Below are 26,663 nucleotides of genomic sequence, written 5' to 3' on the forward strand. Positions count from 1 at the left end.
ATCGGATTTTTTTGTAGGTTGACTACACTACTATAGTAGGTATGAAGTTTTATTACAAAAAAAAATCAAATTTTACGTCAGTTGGACTTAGATAATAAATAAGTAAATCATTTTTAATACAAATTTAATTATCTCTTATTTTGATTTTAGAATTGTTGAGAATTAAGTTAGGAAAACTGTTTCTAGTATGTAGGTATGTTATAGTCAAATCCCGAAACACAATCTCTACGCGGAAGGACTGGTTTATCTTAGGTTTGGCAAAAGCGATTGGGCAATCCTCGAAATACATTTGAATTTCACACTCTGACTGAAGTCAGTAGCAGTCTCGGGCATAGGTGAACGCAGCATAGGCATCGCACGCGCATTAGACGCCTCAGCTAGACAACGATCAACGAAAATTGTTTAGTAAAAGGCCGAAATATTACATTTATTTGGGCTTTGACAAAGTCATTATGCCAGACCTGAGGTTGGACCAGTCCAACCTACGAGTGCCCGAGCTTCGGGGTTTGACTATAACAGGTACATCTAATTTACTGTAGTTATTATTTTAAGACCAATTTCATCATAGATAGGTATGGACCTACTTAATACGTGTATTATATTATATAATCTGTGTTACAACTTAGATACTTTACTTGGTTCAGGTTAAATTGCACTTAATAAGAGGTGCCATATTCCCTTAAGAGTTCATTGTTTTTTAGTACTAAAATATATAGATAGTATTACCTATACTGTACTTACACACCGTTTATTGCCTATTTGCCTGGATATTATCACTTATAAATCAGGTATCTTCGAAAACAAAAACGTGTAGACACTCTACGCACTCGAATGTCCCCTTTATTTAGGGATAATCCCATATTATCCGCAGAAATGTACAACATGTCAATACGATTGGTTGCGGGTTTGTTGACGGCAGCTTGTTGACTAGTTCATGGGTTTGTGGGTCACAGGAAGAAAATAAATGCCAAAATTACAAGTGAATTTAGGAATGGTGTATTTAGGTATATTTGTGTAGGTAATTATATAAACAAAGCAGTAGTTTCGTGATGTTTTTCACTTAAGTGAAGATTTTCACACACTTAAAATAATGTTATTGAGCTTCTTTGAAAATGTAGATAATTCATGCTAAATAGATAGAGTTTAGGTTATGTACGGTCTACTTACCTAAGGCATTTCCAAATGCATCAACGTCATCAACTTTAGTTTCAAAAATATCACACTTTACTGTAATAAGACACATACTATAATTATACAAACAAAATCAAGCAATTTTTATTTATTCCCATTTTATGAAATCTCAATTGGGTAGCTACAAAACGTACCTAAATTAAAGAAGAGAAATCTATATTATCTATTTAGCAAAACCAGAGCATTTAAATCCTCTATCAGCATAATCAGACGGAGCATAGTTAGTTTTAAACGGGAACCCGGGTTGTCCTGGTAACACCATGGGTTTAGACTGCACAACCCGCCAACCTCCCTTCTTCGTCCAGTCATTGCCTCCATACTTGAAATAGTAATGTGTAGCTAACACACCAAAGGATAGCAAGAATAGTTTGCCAGTTATGTACCGGTAGTCTGCTGCCCGACCTTCTCCTAAGATGGGTGTTAGAAGGCTAAAGACAATATTTAGTGGTGCTCGGTAAAGTCTACGTATAGGGTTAGTCCGTTCTCTCCAGTACTCTTCTACGTATACTGGTTCGTTCTTAGAGAGCACTTGGTCTTGCAACCATTGCTTTCGCCATTCTCTCTCAGCACTGCTCATTCCGATACACCTCTCTCTTTCTATAGCCACGCGACTGGCTATTGTCATAGGGTGAACGCCGCATGTTTGTGCCATTTCCAATTAATAAATATTAAGGTTTTTATCTCCAAAATAATATTTCGATTGTAGTTATGTCAATATGACAATAATTGACGGACGACACAGTACATGGATACCTAACCTTTTTTGTGCGGATAGAGCATCACCTGTGAGCATCACTCATCAGTTATAATACCTTCTCTACAAGGTGGCGATAAATCTCTGTAAAAAAATAAACATTTTTTTAATACACACAATGCAAATCTAGAATCGGGTCACTTAACCCAAAAGCGACCTACATAATTCGCTCATATTAAATAGTCATTTATTTAAAACACTTCAAAACTAACAATGGAAACACTAGACATATAATTCATAATAATCCTGGCAGGCGCATCGTATTGAAGAGTCTGCAAAAACGATTAGTTCCGTTACAAGTGTTGCCAATCTCCCGGGATGGGCCATCCCGGCTCGATTCACCATATGGCACTTATAAAGGATAATTACATGATAGTAAATTATCAATGCTCACTCACAGTTGGAGCGGAAAATATGATATAAGATGCATTGTTGGCGAAATTAATTAATTCGCTTTAGTTGTGATTATTTAGCTTGTATTGTTGCTATTAATTGTATTTTTTGAAGAATAATAAGTAATATTGGGCAAAAGTAAAATAAGATCCGCAAGATGACTATCTGTTTTTATCAATTTGCAGATATTTTACAATCTGGAAAGTCCAAAATTCGAAGTTCTTACGATTACTGTCACTAAACAATACAAAAATAACAGTAATAACATGTTCGATTACAAAGATAATAGCATAATAAAAAGCTAATTCATAAATTTTATCAAATAATTGCCACTACAATGACAAAATTACGTAATTTATATGCAGTGTTGCCACAAAACCGGAGCCGACAAAAAGTAACATATGCAATCATTACTATAATGTAATGCCATTTTGTGTAATCAATTTTGTGCGCTCGCAACCCTGACACAAGTTAACAGCTCACGCACCTTATATGGTCACATCCCTTATTTATTTTGTTTGCTTTTCCTTTCTTTTAGCATTTTTTATTTAATGTTACCAAAACTTGGTACTTAGCTAAATCACAGAATAATAACTAGTAGCTATAAATAAAATATTCTGGATAACACTTTGAATTAATAATTTAAGATGTTGTTTGTATACCTATAACAGTGCATTTACATCAAACGAACATAAGCTCTAATGTTAGAGCTAGAGCAAGAGCATTCTTTCGTGATCTTTTAGTGTAAACGAAAACTCCTAATGAGTATTTTTTAGTATAAAATCTTTCCAACGCACTAAGAACGAATGCTCTACGCCTGTTTACACTAAAATAATTTGACATAGTGGGGTTAGAATGAGCATTCGCTCGTTTGATGTAAATGCACTATGAAATGCACCGTAACACAGTTGACAGACTCTATGCTTATAACATGCATTCTTAGTATGTTTAGTATTTTTTAACGAATTGTTGGATCACCATACATGTTAAAGTAAAATGTTGAAAATATCTAATATGTTTGTATTATTATTTTTAAGAAGGAAGGAAAATATATTCACCGTTTCCTCCATGGTAATAAAAGCGTCGTTTAGTTTGATATTATAGTAGCTTGTTAGGAAGATTTCACATGGGGTACGAAATATTCTTGATTTGAGAATTGCATTGTCATATGCATTGTTTGTGCCCTTCACCACATCTTTTGTTTATATTTGCATAAATATACTCGTATTCTGTTTGGATATATCTACATTTGTGTTATAAGCTTTCATTGATTTCCAAATTTCTTCAAACTTATAGATTAATTAATTATAGCATTCTTATCTATCTTAGCTTATCTCTAGACTCGTCATGTAACGGTGAATTTACATCAAACGTGCGAATGCTTGACCTTATGTCAAATTCTTTTAGTGTAAATAGGCGTAGAGCATTCTTTCGTTGTTCCTAGTGCGTTCGAAAAGATTCTATGCAATTTTCTGATACTGAACAACATTGGATAAGAGGTTTCGTTTACAAAAAAGATCACGAAAGAATGCTCTTGCTCTATGTTCGTTTGATGGAAATGCACCATAACAAATCATTATCTTAAAGTGAGACAAAAAAAAATTCAAACCCCATTTTTATTTTTGACCCCATTCAAAATAGATTTATACGTTATGGAACATCATAACAGGTTGTATTTAAACGGTCAGTTTCAAATTGAAGATTAATAATAATTAATTAATCAACCTATGCAGGGTGTCCCACTGTTAGTATACTAAGCTCAAAGGAGGTTATAGTTTTGCATACGCTGAATACGTAAAAAATACTTAAAATATTCCAGACGAATTTTTTTTTTCAAATAGATGAATTCTTAAAACTCTATGCGTATACCCATAACAAGCAACCCGCCCAACTTTGCCACCCGCACGTGAGCTATCGTCTAAGATTATGTTTTCATAGACAAAATGCTCACAATACAGAAGCGTTATAATATGCCGGCTGCGCAAAGCTAGAGAAGAAAACATGGATTTTCAGGAAAAATTTAGCAAAAAATTTTTGACGTTATTTTGTTGTTTAAGTATTTTTTACGTGATCAGTGTATGCAAAACTACAAGTCCCTTCGCGCTAAGTATACCAATAGTGGGACACCTTGTTTAGGGTGGAGATTTGAAAATATTCATCAATTAGAAATAAGAGATAAACGGCATAATTGAATTTTCATTTTTTATACCAAGTTGTAACTATTATGTATTAAGTAAAAAATTGATGTTTTTTTTTTCGGTAATGATTAAATTAATTTGAATATTAATTTATTGAAATTTGAAATTGAAACAAAGAAAAACAAGTTAAATCCTGCGAGTGTGCAAGCCAGTTATTATTTTCAGATACAACAAACTATAGCAAGCAATTGCTACTTACAACGAAATAAATTGGTAACAAAAGCGCCCTTCAGGGGCGGGCATACATTATCACCCCACGTTAATAAAACCAATTGATATTCGATACAGTGTATTCACACGCTTGCCAATTTGTATAAATGATCTTTTGTACGAAATCACACAAAATTCGGAATAGCTGTTTTATGATCCGGCAAAATTAAGGTCGGAATATTTCCTTTTAGTTGTAATGGCTTATTTATATTATTTCGGGGATTGTGCAAAAACTGTTTTTCTCTCAAATATGAAATTAATTTATGGGTACAACTCTTGCGTGACTTAATTGTTTCATCTAAATGTATTATTTTTGTCATAAGGATGGAGGCGACAAATTTAGCGTTGACTTCGAGAGAATCCAAGTCCCGGAGTGACCACAAAGTTATGGAAATGAACAGCAAACCCAATCAAGTAAGTAGGTAGTCATAAATCATCATCTTAGCTTTAACATGAGTTATATAGTCCTACAACATAAACAGCTACATAACATATAGTGTACATATAAATAATAAAAATGATAGATAATATTTATCTAAAAGTTTTCGTTTTAGCTTTCGTGATATTAGTTTAAAAGCAATAGGTAGTCACTTCGTCGCTTGTGAACTATGTAGGAAAAGCTCATCATCAATTCAAATTTGTGAATTAAACACCTACAGGTATTATAAACAGATTTGTCGATGAAAAAAGCTGGATTTTTTAATATATTTTGCCTTACAGGTAGGAACAGTTCTTCTATACGGGGTTCCAATAGTATCTCTAGTCATTGAAGGCATAGAGCGCTTATGTTTAGCGCAGATATCGAACACGTTGTTAAAGCAGTTTTCCTACAATGAGATTCACAATAGACGAGTAGCGTTGGGCATCACTTGTGTGCAGTGTACACCTGTGCAATTGGAAATTCTGAGGCGCGCCGGTGCAATGCCTGTGTCTTCTAGACGATGTGGTAAGTGGAATTATAAATAAGATTAATTATTATGGAATCAAAACTTACTGTACCTAATAGATGTTATTGTCTACACATAAGAATAGGCGTTATTGATACATAAAGCTCCTTTAGGAGGTGATAGTGAAAACTCACTAGATTTAAAATTTCTTGGTTTCACATCCCGGATAGATACGTTTCTATGAAATAACGAGAGATAATAATTCGTTTTGAGCTTTAAGTTTTTATTAATATACTCATGTTTTTCATTGAAAATATCCTATTAATTAATTTCGACCAGGAATGATAACCCGTCGGGAAGCAGAGCGCCTATGCAAATCATTTTTAGGCGACAACGCTCCACCAAGGTTGCCTGATGACTTTGCATTCGCAGTTCACCATGAATGTGCCTGGGGATGCCGTGGGGCTTTTCTACCAGCCAGGTAAATTACAATCTGGAGTAGCTATACTCTAAAAAATGACATAACTATAATGTATTTCAATTTGATTAAAAATTGTTTAATGCTTCAATAGGTACTAAGATTTCTCAAAACTGTAGAAAACATTTATTAATTGGAAGAATTGAATTAACAGAAGTGTAGATTATATTTTATCGTTTCAAGACGCCCACACAACTTCATCTGCTGTTAGGTAAGCGGAATATTTTTATCCCGCTTTTGATATTATAGTTGGTTAGTCCATTCAGGACTAACCAACTATATATAAAATAATGGTTCATTTCGAAGTCGAATCAGTATAAGTTCCTGGGATTAAATTGAACATTTTAACCAAATTATTTCTAGAAATAAGTGATAAACAATCATAGGTAGATTATACAATGTTATACAATGGAGATTGACGTACCAATATTTTTAGATACAACTCCTCCCGTGCTAAATGCATCAAATGCACATACTGCGGCCTATTCTTCTCTCCGAACAAATTCATATTTCATTCACACCGAGTCGGACCTGGTGATAAATACGTACAACCTGATGCTGCAAATTTCAATTCTTGGAGACGACACATGAAGTTGAGCGGGAATCCTCCCGTAGAAGTTGTGCATGCTTGGGAGGACGTTAAGGCTATGTTCAATGGTGGTACGCGGAAGAGAATGTTGTCTGCCGCTAGGTAAGTGTTTATCGTTTAGGTTTGTTCTGCAATCATAAATTTATAATGTTTTTAAGGAACATAATACGTAAGATGAAATCAAGTTATGATATGTACTTACTTACAATTTAAAAAGATATGAGTTAACATTCAGTACTCACCAAAAAGGAGTAAAGTGATGCTTGCTTACGTCATGACAAATTCGGTTGTTCAATCCTTTCGTTCGTTCGTCAAACCTTTTGTTAATCAACTTATTGTTTTTTCCGGAAAACTTTTTTGTCCGACGTTTCCGATTATTTTGAATAGCCATAACTCTCTACAATGCAAAAACTCTACCAAAAAGTGCAGCCTTAAATTGTGCCACAGAAGGGTACCTATCCGCAGGTCGGAGGAGGGCGAGGCGAAGCGTGTGCCGGCCAGTCCGCCGAGCGCGCACACCCCGGTCCCGCGGCTTGCGGACTATGTGTGGGGCGCTAGGCTACCGTTGCCGTATGCTATACCGTGGCTAAAGCCTACTTTGTGGACGCCAGGTGATTTGGATTTATTGGTTATTTTTGATTTTATATCTTATGTTTGTGAGGGTAAAGTATAAACTGTTAGTAATAACTACATACATTATAAGGTAAGATTAATGTTATTGCAATGGGAAAAACGAAATTGAATAGGCCAGAGCAACTTCACGAAGCATTTTCCGCGCAAGATTCCTGTATAAATCCAAGTGATTATGAAAAACTTGATATATTTGTAACGTATTTTATTTGATATTACATTTCAGCAACATTTTATACTTACATTACTATTAATCCAAAAATTCACTTCTTAAGGTGCATTAACAGCGTTAAGCGGGGTGGGAGCTATGGAGGAGCCGCGTGCGTTCCGACCGGTGATCACACATCGTCTGGACTCGCCGCAAATATCACCACTTACATCACCGTCACGATCACCGAACAGGTAATAAAAGAGAATACTACCATTTTACTGGATATATCTGCTAGAAAACTTATTTTAAAGATAAACACAGATTAATAATTTTAGGTGTGAAATTTGTTTCAGTAAGTTAAAAAATAGTGCATAATAACTAAAAAAATATAGTACTTACTGCAATCGTGAATAATAATTCATACTGCAGAAAATTCGCTCCGCTATTACAAAAACTCTTATTACAGAAGCTATTAGATGCCGCTACAGTCACATAATAATGATATTACGCAGTACGCTTTTACATCCATATGTAAAAAAAAGCATTTCAGATTCTTGTAATTGTTTATTCATCATAATTCATAATATAGCAGGTCACCAATAAACAAATCTCCGAGCAGCCGTTCCCCGCTACGCTCGCCGCTCCAGTCACCGTCCCGCTTATCACTTCGCTCGCCGCCCCGCTCCCCGCTTCGCTCGTCACCCGCCCGCTCCACTAAAAGCGACCGCGATAGCGATGAGAGCGTGGATATTGAAACTACGGAAGACGATCAGGCTAAGGATGTGGTAAGTTATTTGAGGAAATATTTTGATAAGGCAGGAGCAACTTCATCATATTATTATGAATATTTAAAAAGGAATTACCTACATAACCATTTATGTAATTCCTGTGAAGCAGTGTGATAAATATTCGAAAGATCAAATTTAAGCACTAAGCTGTAAAAACACCTTATCTACTTATCGTGATAATACCAAATTATGATTACAATAGGTCTAAGAATGATTGAAATCTTATGAGAATAAAGCTTGATCCGTTTAAAGGAAATAATTAATGTTTTACGTAGGTATTCGCAAATAATTAATTAAAAGGTGTGTCAAAATTAATCACATCATGAAACGCAAACTATTTCGTTTTCAAATCATAATAGCTGAACACTAAGAACTTCAATACAGATTCTACTTACGTTCATACAACCGTTCTTCAGAGATGCAATTTAATACCTAAGTATTGAAGAAATCGCATTATCTACTACCCTATTCGCATTCGACGCAAACCGCTCGAAACGATCCAATTTAAAAAGTTGGAGAAATTTTTCCAATCACAAGCCCCCGCTACGTAATCTGCGATTAGACTTGTCTTTTTAAGTTACTTAGTTCCTTTTAAATGTTTATTTCTTTACATAAAATGTGCTTTTATATTGCAGTGGTTTTCAACGAACGGTATTAAGTACTTGTTTTTTACTGAGCTTAGGGCGTAGGAAGTATTTATTAGGTTTACTGAGTAGGCGCTGTTACAAAGATGGCAGCTACAGGAAAATATTTAATATATGAGATTTATTCAATTTTCTTTGTAGCACACCAATAACTAAAAGCTTTTCCAATGAAATAGTTTCTAAGAATCATAATATTTGCATTTAACGTGTACCTATTGCATAAAAATACAGAATTTTGAATACGAGTATACCAATTAACGTCGAGTCTTATAAGTTATAATTAAGAGGAGTTTACTAATTACTACAGAAGTTACGTTTTCATAGACTCAAGCACAGGACTCAAGGGACGTTCTCACTTCTCATAGCAACGTTGGAATGCTTCGCACGTCGTAAATTCTGTAATTACGGCCGCGAATTCAAATGGACTTCATTTTGCCTTTAAATAAGGGAAAATGTTTAATTTACTACCAATCCGATTCCACGGGACCAATTAATCGGGGACTTTCGTTCGTATGTACCTACTTAGCTTAACTTTTTATTTCGCTGCGTGTTGAATAGCGATTGATTCGATTTAAAACTTTTAGAAAATATGCTTGAGGTCTTTTTTAATGCACCTGTTTTCTCCTTAGTTTTAGCAAATAAAGAACGTTTTCCATAATGACTTTCGAACATTTCATATTTGCTCAGGTATACTTAAAGCTGAAATTTATATTCAATACTTAGGTATATTGTCCCTTGAAGTAGTGAGAAAATCTATTTTCTAAAGAAATGCAATCAAAGATACAGCCGTTTATGCTGCAAATTTTCTACATTTGAATAAAGAATTAGAACCTCTAGGGTACGTCCCATGACCCTAGAGGGACAAAACTTGAAATTTTATACGAAGCAACTTCTTATAGCACAGATAAAGGAAAAATAGAAACCATCGGTGCGCGATGCTGTCTCGCACTTTACAATATTACTCTATTTATATAGTAATTGCATCTCATTTTAGTTTTTGAATTACCCTAATAAATATAACTAACTAATTAACTATAAGATATATGAGAATACCTCAAACTACGCAAATAACACATCCCAGGAAATACAAGTACAGCCCGTACAGAAACGCTAACGCTTTACTAATTAATCGTTATTACATCTTTATTTACCTGTTGAAAGGCAAGGCGTCAGAGCCTCTCTAATGAACGTAGCGAAGGGTTTATCCCCTCAAAGGGTAGGGCTGATAATTATTTGATCATGCGCTACTTAGATTTATTGATATGGTGTGTATTATTTATGAAGCGATGTTTTGGTTTCTAGTTTCTGGTAATTATTGGTAAGTAAAAGGTGTTTACTTCGAATATTGAGCATCGAGGGATTTTGTATTGGTCTGTTCGTTCTATGATAAAAAACATAAGCATATCAAAATAGTGGTTAAAGCTTATTCAGTTGAACAAAGTTATATTTAGTAAGCAAAACGCTCTTACGCTCTAAAAAAATTTTATCTTAGAAATTGGCTCTATTCCAAAATCTAAGCGCACTCTATGAATGCCATAATATCTACGAAGGTATTATGACATTCATAGAGCTAATAAAATCTTAATTTAGAGGTCTGTGTTTGATCATGCCGAGTACAGGCCGTTGTGAAATGGCTAGTTTTATTTATAATCGGCTTATCTAAACTGGAGGGGCTTTTAAGTTATTAAACTGCTATAATATTTAATATCAATAAACATCTGTAGGTAAGGTATTGGCTAATTCATTGAATACAAAACTGTTAGTACCTATTTAAACTCGAAGTTAAAATTATTATTTACTAGTGGTCCGCCCCGGCTTCGCCCGTGGTACATATTTCGCAATAAAAGGTAGCCTATGTCCTTTCTCGGGTATCAAAATATCTCTATACCAAATTTCATGCAAATTGGTTCAGTAGTTAAGGCGTAATTGATTAACAGACAGACAGACAGAGTTACTTTCGCATTTATAATATTAGTATGGATTTAAAAAGTTATAGAGCAAACATTTTTGTTTAAACAATCTATCAGCCCTAATCAAATATATATATGTATTCCTTATAAGTTCAGCATATTAATACCTACCTCCATGTATTTAATTTTCAAGAAGAATCACCAAGAGCTACTTACTAAAGAACTTTCCATTTGATTACAGATATCCAAGAAAGTATTCGAATCGAAGGTTACTATAACAGAATATTTTATTTTGATATATTATGTACCGATTTCGTCATCACTGCAGAATCATGTCTCCAATCACGGTTTTGGCCATAGTCCTCTGGATGGCCAGATGGCGATAGCCATGTCTCTTGTCGTGAAACTTTTGAACCTAAAACAAAATGATTGCTTTTAATCACGGTGTTTTCCTTACAATAATCAAACCAGATCGAAAATACAATAAATTATTGTGTCTTTTAAGGCTCTGACTTTGTGTCCCCTACATTAACCTCTGCGCTGTCTTTTTTAGGGTTCCGAACCTCAAAAGGAAAAAAAACGGAACCCTATAGGATCACATTGTTGTCCGTCTGTCTGTCTGTTAAGACAAGTCTGTTATTTCAGGAATGCACGAAGATATCAAAATGAAATAATGATATGAAATTTATATACGAGTAGAATACTCAATTCTACGGTTCCTCAAAGCTGTGAAAAAATCAAACTTATCTAAAGATACAACGCATTCAAAAGATACAGTCGTTTATGCATCAAATTTTCGCATTTTCGCCATTCGCAAGGGAATCAAAACTTACAGGGTTACTCCCCGTGAACGCAGAGTCTTTAAAGATGTCTTATAGCAATACTTTTTTTAACCATTAGAATTCCAGAAATTTAATCAAACCTTTACAAAATACAAAACAAAAACCGTTGACATTATTCATTGAATCCAATTCAATAATAGAATTAAGTACATCGAAAAACGATTATCGTCGCGTGTACCAAATTGAGGCGTGGTAAACACTTCACTGTAGTGCGTACGGGGTTCCGACGATTTAATAAATTAAAAACTTGATATCTGATATCGTTTTGTAAATATTACAGCGTTGTTTTATGTGTATCGATTGTAAGTTTATTCGGCGGTAATGTTATTAAAGGTTACATTATTTACGGGTAAGTGATGATGGATTTGGGAGATAGAGCTATGTAAGTAAGTTTAGTGATTAATGTTCATAGTATTATATAATACACTAGCTTTCCGCCTGCGGTTTCGCCCGCGTTTTCAAAGAAAAACTCGCATAGTTCCCGTTCCCGTGGGATTTCCGGGATAAAACCTAGCCTATGTTACTCGTGGATAATGTAGCTTTCGAATGGTGAAAGAATTTTTAAAATCGGTCCAGTAGTTTATGAGCCTATTCATTACAATCAAACAAACAAACAAACAAACAAACAAACAAACAAAGTTTTCCTCTTTATAATATTAGTGTAGAAGTGTAGATATATTACGAACATTTCGTTCTGTTAGTATTAAGTATACAATTCATTAGTTACATGTTCTGGAAAATGGAAATGGAATAAAAATATACAAGAACCGAATTTAGCACCTAACGAAAAGTTAACACTTTTTCTTTTTTTCAACTTCTGAAATAATTTTACCTTCCCCACTAATACATTACTTAAATCAAAAACTGTTTCTTTAATCCTGGTTGGTAAGAGCAGGCTTTGAACCTTGTTATAAAGTTACCATGTCACAATGTGTAAAAAATCGAACATAACTGCCAAAAAATCATTTTGCGTATAGTACTGAAACCTATCTATTGAGTATAAATATGTATAGAATATAGATACATTTCATGCATACGTATATATTTATCTCTATTTAATATAATAGGTATGTTCAGTAACATTTGCAGTATTTAAGTCTTGACTCAACCTTTAAAATAATTATTCCAAAACTCCGGTTTTCAAAATACATACATACCATAAGTAAAATACACCAGAATTTCTATTACCAATAAATACGCAATATTCACAATTTAATACCATATATAAGTTGCGATTAAACCCGAACGTTTGCCGCATAGGACACGAGATACCTCAGCAACCTCGTCACGTACTTAATAGATACTTTGTGCGGATTGTAGCAAACGATTCAATTATACCACTTGATGTTGTTATAAATCACTGTTTGTTTGTTGTGAGGGTTTTTTAACGGTGTAAAAAGGTTATTTTTTTATGTAGCGCGTTTTATGTAGCCTTTTGAACCAATCGTTTTGAATTATTGGCTGTTGTATTTGGTGTGATTCCTAATTAACTACCCGCATAAATTTATTTATGTTTTTTGTTAGTGAAAAACAATAATCAATTATTCAGGCAGTTTTTAGAAGTGCGAAAACAATACGTTTGACACATGATGATGTGTGAAAATTATAGATCAATTTTGTTTATTTTTTTTACTTATGTAGCACGAAACGTACGCAATAAATATCTTTCTACCTAGAAGAGATACCTATCTCTTACAATATTGCCGCAACAGTTCTCAATTTAATTACGAAAAATTGAATATTAAACGATAATCCATAAGCTAGAGGCGACAAGGCGTAATTGAATAAGCAATACGCACAAGGACATATGCATGTCCCCCGGGACATTGGGACAGGGACGAAGTTAATTACACGCTCCGAGGACAAACAGATTTGTCATTCATTATTCAGATAACAATTACTTTGTTAAATTTTGAAGTTGTAGTGTGTTTTGATTGTGATTTATTGCTTTGGAAATAGATGGCTGTGTGTACTGTAATAATGACATTTTCTCTGACTATGCTACACTTTTATTTTATTTTTTTAACTTTCTTGTATCATTCATGGATTTATGTGGTATGATGTATGATTAAGTAACGCATTACTTTTATTATTTTTGATTGTTGGCTTTTTATTATTTATTATAGACTAGAGGTCCGCCCCGGCTTCGCCCGTGGTACATATTTCGCAATAAAAGGTAGCCTATGTCCTTTCTCGGGTATCAAACTATCTCCATACCAAATTTCATGCAAATTGGTTCCGTAGTTTAGGCGTGATTGAGTAACAGACAGACAGACAGAGTTACTTTCGCATTTATAATATTAGTATGGATTATATTTTATTTTCATTTTTTCAGCCCTTTATGGCAATATCCAATAATTATATCCATACATTTTAAGCTTCAAGCAACCGCTTTCCACATGAAAGTTTAATAAAATTCTTCTTTATGTATTCGTAAAAACCACAGACATGTATCAAGATAGACTAAGCGAGTGTATGTACTTCCCGTGTCCAAACTAAGTTTGTGAAACTTAGTTGACGCTGGCCTACACTCAGTCCGCGCTCGCAGTTCGCCAAGGAAAGACGTGAAGCTGAATAAAGTAAAATGCCGAATTGCGCCGTTATAAACTGTAGAAACTCCACAGCTGTGAGTGGCCGAGTTAGCAGAGATGTTTCCTTCCACCGGTAAGTAATTTTCTAATCAGAATATGCACTATTTATTTTAAAATCAAATAAAGAATATCTGTGGAAAACGATCGTGACAAACACGGATACCAAATCATACGAAATGATTCGGAATACATTGCGGCTTTTACTTGGCACGGTAAAGATCGCGTTGTATGATAACAAGCAATGAATAGCGTCTTCTCATTTTTCTGTTCTCATTTTTCTGTCCAATTTTGTGGTTAGTGATGTTCATTTGATGCAACAGTTCTCGATTCTAATCGATTTTATAATCGAACAGAAAAATGATAATTTGAAGGAGCAATTTTTCAGAAAAAAAGGCATAGATTTTTTTTGTCATTTAATACGACTTGACCTAGTACTTTTAAGTATTTTAATACAAAGGTACTAAAAATAAATATTATGACATGGACGCCATTAGTTAAAGTGTCATCTTGGGAGTTTTTTAAGAAAACTCCTTATTGTTTAGACTATGTTTGTTTTTTCAGTTTTCCAAGTAACCCGAACATAAAAGAAAAATGGATCGATGCAACGGGACATAAAGATTGATTGATTGACAGTTTCATTACTTTCTTTCGATGGCCTCTCTAGTACGTAGTACATGGTAACTCAATGGGCATATGTAAGAAAAAGCTAAAACACATTAGTTTACTTGTTAGAATATTAAAAGGTTTATAACTTTATTTTATCATTCCTCTGTCTATGGTAATTATCATTTTTCTGTCTTGAATAGATCTAGTTTGATCTGATTTCTTTCGATTTACTTCGATGGGATAGGACGATACTAGAATCGCCGCGCGAGTGGCGTCCTAATCGATTTAGCGTAAAATGAAATTACCATCACTAAAAAGCGCTCGTGACGTCATAACGCTTCAAGGTCAGTACAAAAAATATGACACGCTTGGTTTTCATACAGATCGCGGTACTTGCGTAGTCTATCTATGTCTGTGGTAAAAACAAACAAAGCTTTGAATAGGTATTACAATGATACTGAAGGTTAAAATTGTAGAAAATGTAACGTTTCAAATCCACAATGCCCTGCATTGTTTCATATTTAAGCAAGTAAAGACTGAAGCGCGGCATGTGGCGTATGTGGCCTATATTTTTTTATCTCGATTGAAAATTATATAAAGTGAAGTTATATAATTTCAACATCTCTGTTTGGGTCGCAGAGCTAGTTAAGTAAGTAAGTACCTACCTATATAATTTCAAAACTAATAAAGAAAATCTAATAAACCTTAAAGTAAGATCAATTTGGGACAATTTCAGCAAGCACTACGAGCTTTGAAGTTGTAAGATTTTTATTGCGAACTTCTACAGATTAAATGAATAAGTGTAATTTTAAGAATTAATAGAAAAATCGGCCACATGCGCTATAGAGCAATTTTTTTTTAGGAAATAACCTTTTTGTTCTAAGAGGACAGTAGCAATCAACTGCATAATATAATACGATGACCTATATATTTGTCTTGAAGAAGGCTATTAAGCAATAGTCAAAGTAATGAATTCCAAAAGTAGAAGTTCTGGATAAAACATAGGCATCCCTTGTGATGCGTAACCCATAGCTTTGGTTACAAATGCCGACGTGGCATTTAGTTTTTTATTTACCAACCTCATTTGGGAGATGACATTTAAGTCCGTTTTATTGGCACGCGTGCGGAACATTAATTTTTCTATTCAGAATAATAGGTATTTGATGCTTGAAAGGTGAACAATTCACAATAATTATTACGCATAGTGTAATGGCACGATTTATTATAGTAATTTATTTTCATTTTAATCAAACAAACTTCATCGATCATATAACTTAAAACTTATGTAGATGACTAAAAGATTATAAAAAATTCGATGATACGTCTGTATTTTGTCACCATCATGTTTAAATATTAAACAACTCTGTAGATACTATAAGATAGGAACTTCACTTGTAATTAACTCTACATCTGATTCATTACATAGGTACACTATAGGTATTAAATGAATAGAATTTTTCTAAATCGAAATAACCGCGACGCAAACCATTTGATTACCACTTGGCATACCTATCTGCTAAACAATCATATCGTGCATTGGCTGCAGGGAATAAATTATTCACGCCTCACTAGTGTCGCGTCACGGCATTACGTAAATAATTACAGGATAGCTACTAGCACATAATTTTTTTATCATCCATCAAGTGACGTACTAACTTTATCGAACTAAAACACTTTCAAAAGTTAAAATGAATAAACGTACCGTGTCTTCAAAGTCACACCACCAGTGTTACAAGCTTAGACAAGTGTTTATGGGCGGTGATGACCACTTATATCATTAGGTGGCCCGCTAGCCTCTTTGCTTGCTCCGACTGCGAGATAAAATAAAAATAATAATAGTTTAAAAAACTAAAAAACACGCTTTTTATAGAAAACCGAACTAAAAAATAGAAAATTTTATCAAATTAGTGTATTGTCATCGGTCCTCAATAAATCTACAAAGTTTGAACGAAATCTGGCCGTTTAAAGTGGGTCAAAATCGCACCCAAAGAAGTCGGTTACAAACATACAGGTGAAGCTAATATAAAGCGTGTAAAAAGCGTGTAATAATAAAAAAACAACTTCTTTTGGGATTTTATACAATGAAAGACTGATTAAATTGTTTCTTAAGATTTAAAGAAGACATTAAATTAATTTTAAGCAAAGTAAAAGAGTCAATGTGCGAAGACAATATTTTGTCGCGTTTTTAAATTCAACTATTCTTTCATCCAAAAAGTTTCAAGCTTATTTTGTTCTTAGATTTTTTATTGTATAGGCAACACAAGCTGTTTAAAAAAAAATGAAATAAAACGAGATTTGATGCCACATAAAATAAATTTAGAACTGAAGTCACATGCGATACTATCTAGATAATGTTCTATAGGCACAATATTAAAGTTTTAAACATACAAAATTGATTAGGGTTGTTAGTTAAATGAAATAATAGCGAGGAGTTATTCCGGTAATTGCCCGCGTGTCCCATACGATAACGGTTCGATCTCGTGACGGTAATCGAAGCAAGCGACACTACAATTCGTGCTTTATTTAAGTGGTTATGTTACTATCTCGACGTTTTATCTTTTGAACAATAAACACAGGTTTGAAATATTACTTGACTATTAGATATGGGTTTGTGATTTTTTCATACCTACGCATATTTTACTGTACCTACTCGTTTGTGCAGTTAGAGGTAACAGTCGTCAATCGTAGGTTAGAAAAACGATATTACAAAAATGTGTATGTACATAATACGTTTTTTAAGTACTTATACAAACGAATTAAAATATTAGTAAATAGTAGCTAATAGTATGAGCGATCGGGTTGAAAATTCCTATAAACATCTAAAAAAACAATATCTCAAACTGTGTAATGATACCATTTTTAATATATCATAATGACCACAAAACATATTTCCAGTCATGCACATGGCCATGCCGCAGCGCGCCCACCCCGCGCCCAGACTGCTGGAGCGGCCTCGTGCCAAAGATCGAGAGAGAAGAGGACAGGGAACCGTGGCGTCTCCCGGACCTTCGCCCATCCATACACTACTTACATGACCGTGGTAAGAATGTTTTAACTATAAACTAAACATGAAAATATAAAACATAATAATATGAACAAGGGTTCATGCTTCATAGCAATCACTTGCAATAAGCACGCCTTTTGATTTAAAATTCAAAGGCAAGACAATATTTACATTTACAAAATACTAGACATTAAATTTGTGCGTATTTATTAACTTCTTTTCACGTAAACGTACGTAACCCTATGACCGTATGACCGTAACAATTACATACAATTTCTATAAAATGCAAGTTATGTAGGTATGTAGAAAATGCAGTAGGCTATATGGTCTTACTAATTACTATGTATAACTGTAATTACGAATCAACTTACCAAAATTATTTTTCGAGACATCAGAATAATTATTTCACTCACATAACTTTTTATTTGTTGCTGATATTAAGATTAAACGAAATATACAAAAACATCGGACTACGACAAACCATGGGCGGGAAAATTTATCAAAATGATTTTGTCATTTATCTTGACATCGCGGGCATTTTAGTCATAGACTATAGAATATTTAAGATAAAGTGTTGCCGTTTTTACACTTATGATATGGACGAAGATTCGGAACAATATTAATTCACTTTTATTATATACATACTTAAAAATTTTACATATCGATTGTGAGTAAATTTGCTATATGATCTGGGTAAATATATATAATAATATTATACTTTTTACAGAGAGAGACAGTTGCGCTGCATGCGTTGCTCCGCTTCCATTGCTACCGCCGACAGCACCTGCGCCTCATTAGTTATTTTAATTACCATAACTAAAATGAAAAAGCAATAACATTGAATAAATAGCTGTATCTGTAGATATTAGAATTTAGGTAAATTTGATTTATTAAATTCCAAATTTTATATTAGGAAAATCAATCTAGTCATGCTATTAATTATTAAGTAATATTATAATACGGCATATCGAATTATAAATAAAAATGTAATTAAGAACTTTGTTATTAACCTATGTAATAAAATCATTATTGTTTTGATAGTGAAGACGAGTTTCGACGAATAAATACAAAGATGTATATTAAAATGTGAAACTTTAATAATTAAATAATAAAATTACCAAAGTTATGAGTATAGTATACTGCTTTGTTACTATTGTTTTGAGTAGAAAACTAAATATGAATTAGAATAAGAAATGATAATATTATGTATCTATTGATTGCATCTATTTTATTTTAACGAAAGTTATACGAGTAAATAATATAGTGTTAAAATTTATGTATGATAGCTTTTATTTAATATAAGAAATGTACAAAATATCGATTTTATTTAATACCCTTTATAGTGAAATAATGTATGGCATGCAATATGTAATGATAAGAATATGAACATTTTTAACAAAAATAAATAAAGTAATATCGATCATCGTATATTCTGATGTAGGTACTAGTGCTACGTCTGTAGAAAAATAAGTTGTAAAATAAAAATAATATTATGTACATGTAAAATTATTATTGCAAGTAGATAACTTCTAAACATATCAAATTTTGTACATAAGTATTAATAATAAGTAAGTACTTATTTATTGTAGAGTTTAGAACAGATAAACGTGAATAAAAATTTACTTATCATTTCCATGTGGTTTTATTGGGTACTGTATACTTACTTAACTAATCAATTATTATCGCTGATCAAAAATATTAGTTCTATAAAACAGAAAATAATAATAATATCTATTGTAGGTACTAAACTATAGGTACTACATAGTTTTCTAAGCTCATAAGAACAATGAAAGTAATAATTAATGATGAAATAGAATTTCGTTGGTTATAATTATTTGAGTTATAACTAAATCCTTCTCAATTTGATTCTATTTAATGGACAAACCAAATTAATAGAGAGTAAACCAAAGGTACCCAGGGTACCTGAAAATGATTTTTTTAATAAAACTTAAGACATATTAATTAATAAATGTATTTATGATTTAATGAAAAAATTAGACCTTTTCATCATCTCAGTTCCACCTTCCTTCCATAATATTATATTCTTTAAACTCCCTGTTGCTTGTACCTACTGTACAAATGCGTACCTATTCACATCAGATTAAAAAAAAATCCCGTCTCACCTCGCGGACCCAATAAACAGCTAAAAAGTGAGCTGAGTGAGGAGGGATTTATACGATGTATTTATTCTCAAGCATGCAGCACGGGGCACCAATTTTTTTTTACCATCTTGAACTATAATAATTGATGTTCGAATATGTTTTGATATAATATTTCAAATGTATTCTAATTGAATAAAAATAATTTTAAAAATAATAATTTGAATAAACAAATCAATATAGTTTTTAATATAAATTAAAATATCGATAACTTTCAACTGTATTTAATATCTCGTCATAGATAAACAGATATAACAGTGATTTTGTAATGTAGCAACACATCATAAAATGTCATAACTCATTAAAATTTAAACGTCAAACTTTTTGTCTATGCCTTTTCCTGCTCTAAAAGTCTCTTGAGAGGTTGGTTTCGTGTTTCGAAAATCCATTTTAATCTAAAAAAGTACCTAAAATTGAATTCAAACACAATGTGGTATTAAAGAAATAAGTGAATTTAAGTTAACTGTGCTCGTATTTTTGTGAATTCGTAATATTTATCACAAAAACAAGTAATAACCTCGAAAGTGTAACCCGTGTGAATAAAGCCGCTCTATTTTTCAGTAACAAAAATGGGTCGTTATTCTCGGGAGCCGGATAATCCAGCGAAATCATGCAAGGCGCGTGGCTCAAACCTCCGTGTTCACTTCAAGGTAAAACAGACGATTTATTCTTGTTGTTTACATGATACAAAATCTAACTTGTGCTCACGTTTGAACTTTTCATTTCAGAACACATATGAAACAGCTATGGCTATCAGAAAGTTGCCACTGCGTCGCGCTGTCCGTTACCTTAAAAATGTGACTGAGAAGAAGGAATGCATTCCGTTCCGTAGATTTAACGGAGGTGTTGGGAGGTGTGCACAGGCTAAGCAATTCGGAACCACACAGGGTCGCTGGCCGAAGAAGTCAGCTGAATTCCTCCTCCAATTGTTGAGGAATGCTGAATCCAACGCAGACATCAAAGGATTGGATGTTGACAGGCTTGTCATTGATCACATTCAGGTATGTTGAAATAGGAATGTACTAATTCAAAACTAAGTGATAAAGGCTTGTGAACTATTGGATGAACCACTTTACTTTTTATTTGATGTGAATTAAACATGTGAGTGTTCTATGTGGTTAATACATTGTTTACACGATAATTCTGTCCATAAAATACTTAATTTGTAATGTAAACATATAATTGATTAATATCGATGAATGAATTAAATGACATAAACATTAATCCGTCAGTCCTCGGATCATAGACACAATAGAAAATCTATTGTGTCTCGGCCCGATCGGGCCGCTCGGTGGTCAATGGGTTAACTTGTTGCTTGTAAAACATTACAAATGACTACTACTGTTCCCTTAGCATTGTACAATATGGATACAGTCATAACAATAATAAACAGAGTTTAGGTTAACTTGAACAATTTAAGTTGAACATTTAATAATATCTCATTTGTGTCGCTTGTGTTTACCAGACTCACAAACGCCTCGATGAAGTTTGACTGATTATGTGGTTAGATGGACTGAAATATATTATGATATTGTGCGCTCCTTTTAATGTAAATGTCTATACTAACATTATAAAGAGGAAAGGTTTGTAATTATGTATGTATGTACGGTTTTCACGCATAAACTAATGGACCAATTTCAAAAATTCTTTCACCATTAAAAAGCTGCATCTTCACTGAGCAACAGAGGCTATATTGCATTTTCAAAAAAATTAGAGATCTTTACCAAAAAATCAATAATGTAACCCAAGGTTTAAAAAATTCCTTAATAAAAATTCTGTCATCGCATGCGCTGCGGAATCTATTCCTTGAAGTACGAGGATGGTTCTTATGAAAAAAAAAAAACGTAAACACATGTTTACCTACATAGGTACTGCGGGCAAAGCCGGGGCAGACCGCTAGTAGTCAATAATAGTTCTAAATTTATACATGCACATCCATTCGCCTTTTTTGCTTGACATTCTATATCATTATATAGATTGTTTTCAAAAGGCAAAAAGTATCATGTGTAAAAATCTCTTTTGGCGAAGATATTTTAATTTTTGCCTTAATTTTTACTCATACATTTTTCATATTGTAAAATTATACCTTTTTTTAACATGTGCAATGCTAAACATAGTTTTATGGCTGACAGAGGTTAGTTACCTGCATTTTTTTTGCAATCTCAACCACCATAATTTGTTAGCGTATAGGACATTTTTATAGTCAGGTATTTTGTTCAATAAATAGTAAGCATATTTCTGGTAGCACTATAAAACTGCTATGTTTTGCTGGTCTGCTTTGAGAAATACTTGTTGACATAGTACAAACATGCAAGTGTACACAAAAAGAATAGAATCACAATTATTTGCTCAGTGTTTTTTGCTACTGCTTTCGTCTGAGTAACATTATAGAAAATTTTGTTTTTATTACACTCAGGATTGAGTTTTAATGAATTCCAACTCAAGAGCACATTTTCTTGCTATTTAATTTTCAAGATGTACATATATTGTACCTACATACCCAAATGCCAGCTTGAAATAACATATATTTTATTTTTCAATCTTAATTGGCAGAAAAGCATAATAGACTACAAGCCCGCATAGGACAAAAATATGGGTCAAATGAACCACCAGGGGACATATCTAGAACGATAGCAGAGCAAAAAATAATAAGATTCATCACTATGCCGTCACTTGTAAGCTGTCCAACTGAGTGCAGATGAGAATTGAAAAGTACAGGTAGACTCGGTAAATTTTGGTCATATATTTTTGTACGGCATTCTTAACCATCGATAGATCCATTAAAAATAATAAGAAACCGCTCAGTGCCGTACAAAAATGGTGGTCCACCAAGTCGGAATTTTTATTTAATTTCCGAGAGTTACCGGGGGTAAATTTGGTCATTTGACCATGTACGGCATCTGTGTCATACTATTGCTATACTGCTTTTAATCCATTATTCCGCAACGCCGTACAAAAATCATGGGGACAAGGGGAAAAAATCGAGAGTTGTAATCCCCTCTCTTTCCCCACTCCAGGGGGTCATTTGACACAACACGAAATAAATTTATTTTTAAAGTATTTTATGCATAGATAATATTTTTTCATGTGCCGTACATTTTCGTTGGTTCAAAGGGGAAAAATCTGAAAAAGAAAAAAATCCATATAACGAAATGTTTGCTTTATATTTTTATAATAAAATATAAATATACATTAATATTAAGAAGCTCGAGGTGGTTAATTATCACCTTGGAAAGTCGGAGTCAGGTGGAATGGACTCCGTTAAATTGATGAACTAATAAAAAAGCTATGAACGAAAAGATGTGAATTATATGCAATCAGTCCATGAATACAGGTAAAGTCACAAGCAAATGCTAGTAATATATACATATTCAAAATGTACAAGTAAAGCGCTTTCAAATGATACCAAACACTGCATATTTATCTTAACTTTATTTTTTTACTCTGTATGTTTTGTCCGCTAGAGGGCGCCACATTAGATTTTGTGAAACCCCATATAGCCTTTAGCTAGCTGGTCGCTGGTTATCCAGTGAACAATTCAGACGCTTCTAATGATATGTCATTTGTCGAATTCTGATAAGTAGTTTAGAAGTTACGAGGGAATAGATGAACATACATACATGACCTGTAAACAACCATAACCCTCCTTTTGCTTTGCCGTAGTTGGGTAAAAATATGTTAATGCCGTACTGTATCAAATGGCCATAAAGCACCCTTAAAATTGTAGCTTTCGTCGCTTTCATCAGCCTAAAAGATGTGGTCTGCACAAAAATGTACGGCATCGTTTTTTCCTAATTTATCTATGTTAATACTATTTAAAACAACGGATAAAGTGTAGAAAACTATTATATTTCATCAATCTACGATTTTTAAACTTTAACAAAATTTCTGGTTTTGCATTTCTCTATAACTTTTTTTAGAACGGTTTCTTTTGAACGGCAATACTATACAACAATTGAATTTTACAATATCATGTTAAAAAAAAAGTTCCCGTACAGGGTCAAATGACCTTACAGCTCTTTATATCAAGAATTCGATGAAATTAAGATGATTATTGGTATACATTTAAAAGAACAATTATTTTTTGACGGCATTGCTTTTAATAGTACTTTTGAGTGCTAGATAATGTTTTGGAACCGAAGCCGTACTTAGTCAAATGACCCCCTGGAGTGGGGAAAGAGAGGGGATTGCAACTCTCGATTTTTTCCCCTTGTCCCCATGATTTTTGTACGGCGTTGCGGAATAATGGATTAAAAGCAGTATAGCAATAGTATGACACAGATGCCGTACATGGTCAAATGACCAAATTTACCCCCGGTAACTCTCGGAAATTAAATAAAAATTCCGACTTGGTGGACCACCATTTTTGTACGGCACTGAGCGGTTTCTTATTATTTTTAATGGATCTATCGATGGTTAAGAATGCCGTACAAAAATATATGACCAAAATTTACCGAGTCTACCTGTACTTTTCAATTCTCATCTGCACTCAGTTGGACAGCTTACAAGTGACGGCATAGTGATGAATCTTATTATTTTTTGCTCTGCTATCGTTCTAGATATGTCCCCTGGTGGTTCATTTGACCCATATTTTTGTCCTATGCGGGCTTGTAGTCTATAATGAAGAACATGCTATAATTGTTTGTTATTGTGTTTTCACAAAATCCTAATTTTTCAACAATTCTACCATATTAGCTATTATTCATTAGTGTATGGCCCCAACAGACCTATCAATGTTATTTGGAATTTTTATTTTGTCTTTAAATTCATCCGACCAATAACTGCACAAACCTGTCATATCCTATCAATGTTATAAATGTGAAAGTTTGTAAGTATGGATGTATGGAGGTTTGTTACTCTTTCACGCAAAAACTACTGAACCGATTACAATGAATTTTAGCACACATATAGAGGGTAACTTGGATTAGCACATAGGATAGGTTTTATCCCGGAAATCCCACGGGAACTATGCGGGTTTATCTTTGAAGGGCGGAAAGCTAGTTTTTAAAGTGAAACTTTTATTACATCGTCTCAAACTTTTTGGTCTGTGTAGCGCATGTCGCGTGTGTCGCGTGACGGTCGGCTGCCGAGTAGGTATACCTACTCGGCAGCCGACCGTCACGCGACATGCGCTACACAAAGCAGTGTTCGGAACCGTTCGAACAGTTTCACTTTTACCGTGGTTTCATAAAACCACCCAACATTTTTTTAAATATATCTTTCAACAAATTTCCTCATATTTTTCATCCTCTCTTTCCAGGTAAACCGTGCCCCCTGTCTGCGCAGGCGTACCTACCGTGCGCACGGTCGTATCAACCCCTATATGTCGTCCCCCTGCCATATTGAGGTGTGTCTCAGTGAGCGCGAGGATGCGGTAGCCCGAGCGGCACCCACAGACGATGCTCCCGCTAAGAAAAAGCTTTCGAAGAAGAAGCTGGCTCGTCAAAAGGAGAAGATGATGAGGGAATAATGTTAGGGGTTAATAAACGACTACAACAATTTAGTGTTTTATTTAGGAGTGTGGTTGATTATGAAGTCATGGAGGCACGGAGGCTGTTTTTAAGATACTGTCCAGCGTATTAGTTTTTTATTAAAGTATGGTCAGCCATTCAAAGTTCTTTATAAAGTTCTGATGCCACAACACTCCATTTTCTATACTATGAGTTCAAAAGATGGCGAAGGGAAAATTAAGCGAAATTTAAATATTTTGAGGATCAGAATTACTGAGCAGGATATATAATCGGCGTAGATTTTAATGCATCTGATGCAAAATGCCGATGCAGAAAATTGAAAGTTAAAATTAATATACTCAGAATAGAAAAAAGCAAAATTACAAAAGTATTTCACATTGTTATTTTTGCAATACCATACCACTAACGCCATCTGTTGGCAATGCAATGGTTTGAATATTTAAACAAATTAGAAGTTCTGCAGGTTGAATAATTATCTTAGGTACCTACCTACATATTTATTATTTTATGCATTGTATGAAATTTTAAACACCTATTAAGTACACATAATTTATGTTATTATATGAAATCAAATCGATAAAACAATCCATTAGCAACTCGACGCAAAACACAAACCTTAATAATTTTAAACTACAAGATTTTCATTATTCACAACTTTTGTATCTAATTCTGCAGTACTGTTTTCACGGAGTTTATTTAAATATCTTTCCAAATAATAATTCGACTCTGCTAATGTCTTGGCATTTTCACTAGCTTCCTTTCTTTTCCTCTTTGCCAACAAAATTTGATCACGCAAATTATCATTTTCCCGTTGCAAACACTTGATTTTCTGTTCGTACGTTCGTTGCATTTTAACAGTACACTATTTAATTATTTAGATTTGTTTTCAGTTCTATTTCATGGATTTGTCGCTTCAGCGTAGTATTCTTTTCGTTCAACTCGATGGCTCTTGTCATTTCCTGATGTTGTTTATTTGTAGCTTCAAGGAGCTGTTGCTGAAGCTTACGATTTTCAGCAACGATTTCATTCAAGTTTCTTGACAAATAGCTACGTTCAGCGTCCTTGTATGCACTTCTTTGTAATTTCATTCTAAAGTATAATTACTAGGAAATTTTAAATTTCGTTAAATTAATTTATGATTGCATCTGCATCAAAACATGGCCCAAT

The 26,663-nt window shown here is 33.6% G+C and overlaps 2 protein-coding genes across 2 annotated transcripts; one reads left to right on the forward strand and one right to left on the reverse strand.

The window, feature by feature from the left end:
* Positions 1-1,354: 1,354 nt before the first annotated feature.
* Positions 1,355-1,843, reverse strand: LOC149480102 (uncharacterized). The gene has a single exon (XM_089707710.1). It carries the CDS (start codon positions 1,841-1,843, stop codon positions 1,355-1,357), a length of 489 nt encoding a protein of 162 aa, XP_089563836.1.
* An 18,436-nt stretch (positions 1,844-20,279) lies between these two features.
* RpL17 (ribosomal protein L17) lies at positions 20,280-25,524 on the forward strand. Its single transcript, XM_089707304.1, has 4 exons — positions 20,280-20,388; positions 20,587-20,675; positions 20,754-21,026; positions 25,286-25,524. The coding sequence occupies exons 2-4, from the start codon at positions 20,595-20,597 to the stop codon at positions 25,493-25,495; spliced, it is 564 nt and encodes a 187-aa protein (XP_089563430.1). The 5' UTR covers positions 20,280-20,388; positions 20,587-20,594; the 3' UTR covers positions 25,496-25,524.
* The last annotated feature ends 1,139 nt before the right edge of the window (positions 25,525-26,663 follow it).

Source organism: Colias philodice, chromosome 19 (assembly GCF_061535455.1).
Source record: "Colias philodice isolate Cphi_HAF_F1 chromosome 19, ilColPhil1 Martin Lab GWU primary, whole genome shotgun sequence".
NCBI classification, from domain to species: domain Eukaryota; kingdom Metazoa; phylum Arthropoda; class Insecta; order Lepidoptera; family Pieridae; genus Colias; species Colias philodice.